The 7500-nt window shown below is 45.2% G+C and overlaps 1 protein-coding gene across 4 annotated transcripts in view; it reads right to left on the bottom strand.

The window, feature by feature from the left end:
* Positions 1 to 4247: 4247 nt before the first annotated feature.
* LOC115416106 (formin-binding protein 1-like) overlaps positions 4248 to 7500 on the bottom strand; it is a 27995-nt gene continuing 24742 nt past the window's right edge. For 2 of the 4 annotated variants that reach the window (XM_030129821.1, XM_030129819.1), the window contains 4 exons: positions 6423 to 6568; positions 6087 to 6223; positions 5531 to 5689; positions 4248 to 4512 (listed from right to left, as the gene is read on the bottom strand). In XM_030129821.1, coding sequence (XP_029985681.1) covers positions 4484 to 4512; positions 5531 to 5689; positions 6087 to 6223; positions 6423 to 6568 — 471 coding nt within the window. In that variant the 3' untranslated portion in view covers positions 4248 to 4483. Of the gene's footprint in view, positions 4513 to 5139; positions 5690 to 6086; positions 6224 to 6422; positions 6569 to 7500 lie in introns of those variants that run through there. The other 2 variants (XM_030129822.1, XM_030129820.1) reach the window with 1 other exon arrangement.

Genomic DNA, 7500 nt, shown 5'->3' with positions numbered 1-7500 from the left:
AACCCCGTTGGCGCCGGTTCCCGCACCGACTCTGGAACCGGCCGATGTGTTCACACTGAAAACCACATCGTACATGAACCGAACATTTGGTTCCCGACGGGCACTGAGTAAAACCTGGTTTTTGTCAGTGAACTGTGACGACACGAGTGGACGTCACAGTTCGACGGGGGTTGTCCTGCTGAGGTTCCTTCTTTGGAGTGGGCGTGGCTACCTTCTTCTCCACAGCACATGCTGGACCGTGGTCTGGTGCAGATCGATAATCGTCTGGATGAACAGTCCAAATGTTCGTAGGTATCCATGGTTCCATCTGTAGCACTGGGGGTATTTTCTTGGCCGTGGACACGCCCACTTTCATATTGGCCTTTTACAATTTTTCGATGGCGAAGTGGCGCCCTCTGTCGACGATGCGTCGTGGGCTCACGTGATGGTACGATGAACCGTTCACAGGTAGCACTTGGGTTCCCAGGTGCAGGAACCGGCGCCGCCCAAGCCAAGTGACCGCAGATCTTAGCATAAACTGACACGCGATCAAACGGCATTGAATAACACGTGAAAGGTTGAGAATGCGTAGGTATAACACGCCAAATGTCGTAAGAACTGGTGTGAGATTCAATGCGATTTCATGAGAACAGAGGCGATTTATCGAAGCAAGTCGACAAAAACCCCAGAGGAAGTACGTCAACACATCGGAGCATCTGAGAGTAGATGTTTGTGTCGGTTCTTCCAGAGATCGTCTCCGTCCGCCCAACCACGTCCACGTCATCTGTGGACACGACGTGGCTTTGAAATCGGAAAGTATGAAACTATAAAAAGTAGATGAAGGTTTTATTCACTTTCATCAGCCTTATTTATCTTTTTTTGTTCAGTAAAGTCGGATACTTTTGCGTATTTATGAGTTTTTGCAGTAACACTGGCCACGTGACTGCGATTGGTTCATTAGCTCTGACTGTGTTGAAAAATGTGCTAACGCTAATGTGGCTAGCACGCTAATGGACCGATCCCAGTTAGCTTTACGACAAAGCATGTTGATGAAACAGAACGCAGCCTGTCAGACGCGAACATCTAAAAGGACACCGACAACCAAATGACCAATCACAGCAGAGCGTCTGCCCAGCTGATCCACTCTAGCGCCGACCGCAGACGAAGCGCTGTAGTCGTGGACCGACGGGTTCCACCGCACGTCCGACAAGAACTGTTTCTAGAACATCGGTGTAAAAAAATGCAGACGTGATCGGCAGAAGTTCGACTGTTTGATTTGTTATTATCGAAGCACAAACACACGCAAACACACAAAAGCACAACAACTCTGACACCACAATAATAATAATAATAATAATAATAATAATAATAATAAATAATGCATTTTCTGACGTTTGTATTATACAGCAATATGGAAGTTTGTACGTGTCTTTCCACTTCTCTCAGTTTTTCAGTTGGTGTGAGTTGAAGGTTCTAATCTATTTATAGTTCATGTGATGTCACAACTCAGCTGGGCATTCTGGGAAATGGAGTCTGAGTGAAGCTGAACTGTATGACTGTGTTCCATTCACAAAGAACAGATGGGTTTGGATTATGGAGCAGAGGAACAGCTGGAACATAGAACTGAGTAGAATAGAATAGAACATCCTGCCCTTTAGTCCAGGTTTATTTGCTGCCGTTTTTCGGACTCGGACCGTCACTGTCCAGTCAGTTCAGTCTAATTAACGACAGTATTTAAAGTGGTTCACGTTAACGACGGAACAACAACTAAACAAACTTCAGAAATGAAGACAAACCTTAACGAAGCGCTTCAACGACAGTTTCATTTACAGACGCTCACAAACGTCCAACCAGTTGAATAAGTGACTGTTCATTAGAACTAGTTAATAGTTCCGACCATTAGCGTCTGCAGAGGTTTTGGGTCCATTTGACGACTTTTCATTTACTTTTGTAACAAATTCTTCAAATGTAAAACAAACAAAGTCCAAAAGGTCAAACTAGTTGAACCTAAGGATGTTGAAGTCATTTCAGTTCAGGTTCCACATTCAGCCCAACAGAATCTGAAGTCCAACAGAACCAGAAGAACCGAAAAAATTAAGGTCCAAAATGGACCAGAAGTGGAGAAACAGCTACAAAACACTGTTACAGTTCCACTTATCTTCTGATACTTCAGGTTCATATTTGTTGTTACAGGCTAGTTTGTGAATGTAAACGTGTTCACATCAGGTTTGTGTGTTTGATCTGTGGAACCGGTGGAACAGCGGCAGAACGGTGCAGTGAGTGGAACACAGTCCTGGTTTACTTCACCTTCACTTCCAAACGTTCGCTGTGACTCGTGTTTGTCGTCCGTCTGCTGCACGTCGGAGGGTTTGGACCGGCGTCCCCGCAGCCAATCACAGGCTCAGGATGAAGCCTTTCGACCAATGGGACGCCTCCTCCTTCAGCTCAGGAGCCTCCGTCCGTCAGCAGGTTTGCATCACAGAGTCACATCCATCAGCCATGAGCCCGGTCTAGGTCCAGGTCCAGGTTCTGGTCCAAGTTCTGGTCCTGGTCCATCTGTCGGGTTGGTTTCAGTCCCCTTTGTACTGTAGTAGGTGTTGTTTTCTAACAGTTGCCTCTTGTAGGTGTTTGTTTAATAAACTGGTGGAAAATCAGACTTTTGAATATTTTGCATGTGAACGAGTCCGTTCAACTGTGGAACGAGTCCGTTCAACTGTGGAACGAGTCCGTTCAACTGTGGGTGGTCCAAAGAAATGAACAGGACAATATGTGTTTGAACACAAATAAAAAGGTTCACTTGATACGAAACGACTGGTTCTGTCATTTATGCATCAGACGAACAAGAGCTTTCACAGAACACACAGTCACAGTTAGCACAAGTCTGACAGAGTCTGGACACGTTTTCCTCCGTTAAGGCTGAAAAACTGCTGAACTTTCCTTCATGTTTCGCACTTCACTGATTAGGAATAAGGGTTGCTGCCACAGTGCCCCTGAGCAAGAGTAAAGAAGGAAAACAAACGTGTGCCTCGGTGTTTGAGTCAGTTTACTTTATTTTGAAAGGTAAACTTTACAGGAAGTTGAAAAGAGCATGATCAGCAGTAAAAAAAAAAAATCAATAAATAACAGATAAACATTTCACTATAAATAAAAAAGAATGAGCTTCACATTTTACACTAAGCAAAGGGGGCGGAGCTAAGAGCAGGATCATGAAGAGGCGGGGCTAATCTCAGCAGGTGTACAGGTGAGCAGCTACACTTTTATTTACACGTCACAGCTGGACCATGTGACTCCAGTGAGACTTTAAAAAAACACTCAGGTCTAGTTCAGGCTCTCACTGGCTGACAGGAAGGACCGCCCACTTCGCATTTTTCAACGTTTTCACGAACATAAGCATTTTTGGGTTTTTTTGTTCATTTATTTATCGTTTCTATTTGGCAGGCGAACTGATCGGAGGTCAGATAAACTTTTCGGGCTGACAGATATGAACAACAGCTGATCGATAATCCTGATCGGGAACAGGTCCGATGAAGTCGTCAATATTATTAAATCGTATACAAACTCGGAGCTGATGAACAATGACATCATACATTTGATTTTTTATTAAATTCATTTACAGATTGAAACGATAAAAAGTGTCCGATGAGCTGAAAACAGCTGCAGCTCAGAACAAACAAACAAACAAACAAACAAACAAACGTGTTTTTGTTCATATTTTACATTAAATACGACTTCTGTCAGTTTAGAGTCTGAACTGAATGTGACCCTGAAGTGACCCACATGGACTAAAGAGGTCCTGAAGTGACCCACCAGGAATAAAGAGGTCCTGAAGTGACCCACATGGACTAAAGAGGTCCTGAAGTGACCCACATGGACTAAAGAGGTCCAGGTCAGATTTAGGACTACATATGAAAGTGGTCTGGGTCAGATTTAGGACTACATATGAAAGTGGTCTGGGTCAGATTTAGGACTGCATATGAAAGTGGTCTGGGTCAGATTTAGGACTACATATGAAAGTGGTCTGGGTCAGATTAGTGCTGTTCAGACTGTCTGGAACAGATCAGATCCAGGTCACATTTACCTGCATCTGAACGTAGTCTGATATTTGAAAACCTGATCTGTGTTTACACCTGTCTAATATCTGTTCACTGCTAGGACCTGTCTAATATGTGGTCAGTATTGGGACCTGTCTAATATCTGATCAGTGCTGGGGCCTGTCTAATATGTGGTCAGTACTGGGACCTTCTAATATCTGATCATTGTTGGGGGCCTGTCTAATATGTGATCAGTGTCAGGGCCTGTCTAATATGTGATCAATGTTGGGGCCTGTCTCATATGGGTTCTTTGCTGGGACCTGTCTAACATCTGCAGGGTCATTGCTCTGTGTGCTGATGGGTCCAGATACTTGCTGGATGGTTTTTCTTCCTCAGATCTGTTTTCTGTACACTTGTCTTCCTGTGGGGGGGGTGGGGTGGGGGGGCGTCCTGCTCGACTTACGGCCAAAGTGCTACACTAGGCGACTACTCTGCACAAAGCCTACAAGACAGACAGACAGACAGCAGACAGACAGGCAGAGAGACAGACAGCAGAGATGTTAGAGCAGGTGAGACAGGAGGTCATGTGACACTGCTGCCGCTTCAGCACAAACAATGACCTGAAACTCTGAAGGTCTGACATCTGAAACACTAATGAGGAAAAGGCAAAAGGAATGAAAAGATTCCAACATTCACATGACGACTGATCTGAGCGTCTGCAAACCCTCACAATACACGCTGTATGTTACTATGTGAGCAGCGTTTGGATCCGTCTAATATGTGATCAGTGTTGGGACCTGTCTAATATGTTATCAGTCTTGGACCTGTCCAATATCTGATTGGTCTTGGGACCTGCCTAATTTGTGATCAGTGTTGGGAACTATCTACTATCTGATCAGTGGTGGGATCTGTCTAATATCTGATTAGTGTTTGGACCTGTCTAATATGTCATCAGTGTTGGGTCCAGTCTAATATCTGATGTCTGTTTGGACCTAATATGTGATCAGTGTTGGGACCTGTCTAATATCTGATCAGTTTTGAGACCTGTCCAATATCTTATCTCTGTTGGGACCTGTCTAATATGTGATCCTCGTTGGGACTTGTCTAATATGTGATCAGTGTTGGGACCTGTCTAATATCTGATCACTATTGGGACCTGATTATTCACTGATGTCGAATCAACTGGACTTACTGCACCTTAGATCTGTTTGTTTTTTTTTTTCCACCTTTGGTCGGTTCTACTTGTGGAACGTGTGTGTGAACCCGTTCCATCACGGGTTCTAGAACATACTGATGGGTAATACAGAACAGTTTCAGTCTGAGGTTCTCCAGTAGAACCTCAGACTGAAACTGGTTCTGATCCCAGACATTGGTTTCTGCTGGATCACCATGAGGTTCTACAGGTAAACAAACACCTGCCCGGCTCCTCGTAACCGTGGCAACCGCCCCCAGAGTCCCCCCTTGGTTGACATTCAGCCGCTGGTCAGAGGTTAAGACAGGTCAAATGTAGGTCATGGCACCTTTGGCGCTGCCGTCCAGGAAGACTTTGATGTAGGAGGTGGGCACGTAGCCCTCCTCCTCCAGGTTCCGCCGCACCCGCGTCCAGCCGTCGCCTTTGTCCTCCTCCACCACAGAAAGTAGTTCCCCCTCCACCATGGACAGGGTGCCCTCGTTCTGACCTGAGGACAACGGAACCCAGAGCACAGAACAGGGTCAGACACGTGGGACCGACGGAACCGGTCCAGGTAAGGCGGTGACAGGGGCTCAGAACCTAGCGCCTAACGCAGGTGTGGTGGTCCGGTCTGGTCCAGTGCGGTGGTCTGGTCAGGTCAAGTCCGGTCAGGTGTGGCGGTCCGGTCAGGGTCCGTATTCAGTTGTGGGACCTGTCTAATATCTGATCAGTTGTGGGACCTGTCTAATATCTAATCAGTGTTGGGACCTGTCTAATATCCCATCTCTTTTGGGACCTGTCTAATATGGGTTCATTGTTGGGACCTGTCTAATATCTGATTAGTGTTGGGACCTGTCTAATATCCGATCAGTCCGGTCCGGTCCAGTCAGGTCCGGTGCGTTTACCTTGGAACGGGTACAGGGACTTGCAGGTGCCGATACTGGGCAGAGGTTCTTCGTCGTCGAAGTCGTCGTCGAACTCTGAACTGCGGGACTTAAAGGTGAGCTCAGCGCTGTGGTCCTCTGTGTAACTGCCGTCAGGACTGACACACAAACACACACATGAGTCCAACACACAACCTGAACTACACACACAACCTGAACTACACACACACAACCTGAACTACACACACACAACCTGAACTACACACACACAACCTGAACTACACACACACAACCTGGACAACACAGGGGACAGACACAAGTGGACAGAAGTGGACACAAGTGGACAGAAGTGGACACCTCTCTCTGCTGGCTGGACTCCTACTGTCCATCTGCTTCAGACTGCTGCTGCCTGGCGTCGTCGCCTGAGAATTCAACCCACAACCTCCGCTCTGCCGACGCCCACTGAGGTCAGACAGCCTGCTGTCTGTGTCCGACAACCACACCTACAGACAGAGAGAGAGAGAGAGAGAGAGACAGGTTAGAGATACTACAGACAGACAGAAAGGTTAAATATACTACAGACAGACAGACAGGTTAGAGATACTACAGACAGACAGAAAGGTTAAATATACTACAGACAGACAGACAGGTTAGAGATACTACAGACAGAAAGACAGGTTAAATATACTACAGACAGACAGGTTAAATATACTACAGACAGACAGAAAGGTGAAATAGACTACAGACAGACAGACAGGTTAAATATACTACAGACAGACAGGTTAAATATACTACAGACAGACAGACAGGTTAGAGATACTACAGACAGAAAGACAGGTTAAATATACTACAGACAGACAGGTTAAATATACTACAGACAGACAGACAGGTTAAATATACTACAGACAGACAGAAAGGTTAAATATACTACAGACAGACAGGTTAGAGATACTACAGACAGGTTAAATATACTACAGACAGACAGGTTAAATATACTACAGACAGACAGACAGGTTAAATATACTACAGGCAGACAGAAAGGTTAAATATACTACAGACAGACAGACAGGTTAAATATACTACAGACAGACAGAAAGGTTAAATATACTACAGACAGACAGACAGGTTAGAGATACTACAGACAGACAGACAGACAGGTTAAATATACTACAGACAGACAGAAAGGTTAAATATACTACAGACAGACAGAAAGGTTAGAGATACTACAGACAGACAGGTTAAATATACTACAGACAGACAGACAGGTTAGAGATACTACAGACAGAAAGACAGGTTAAATATACTACAGACAGACAGGTTAAATATACTACAGACAGACAGAAAGGTGAAATATACTACAGACAGACAGACAGACAGGTTAAATATACTACAGACAGACAGACAGGTTAGAGATACTACAGACAGAAAGACAGGT

The sequence above is a fragment of the Sphaeramia orbicularis genome, unplaced genomic scaffold (genome assembly GCF_902148855.1).
Source record: "Sphaeramia orbicularis unplaced genomic scaffold, fSphaOr1.1, whole genome shotgun sequence".
Classification (NCBI taxonomy): Eukaryota; Metazoa; Chordata; class Actinopteri; order Kurtiformes; family Apogonidae; genus Sphaeramia; species Sphaeramia orbicularis.
The sequence above is the reverse complement of the archived record's forward strand: the minus strand, read 5'-3'. Positions and strand labels throughout refer to the sequence as shown.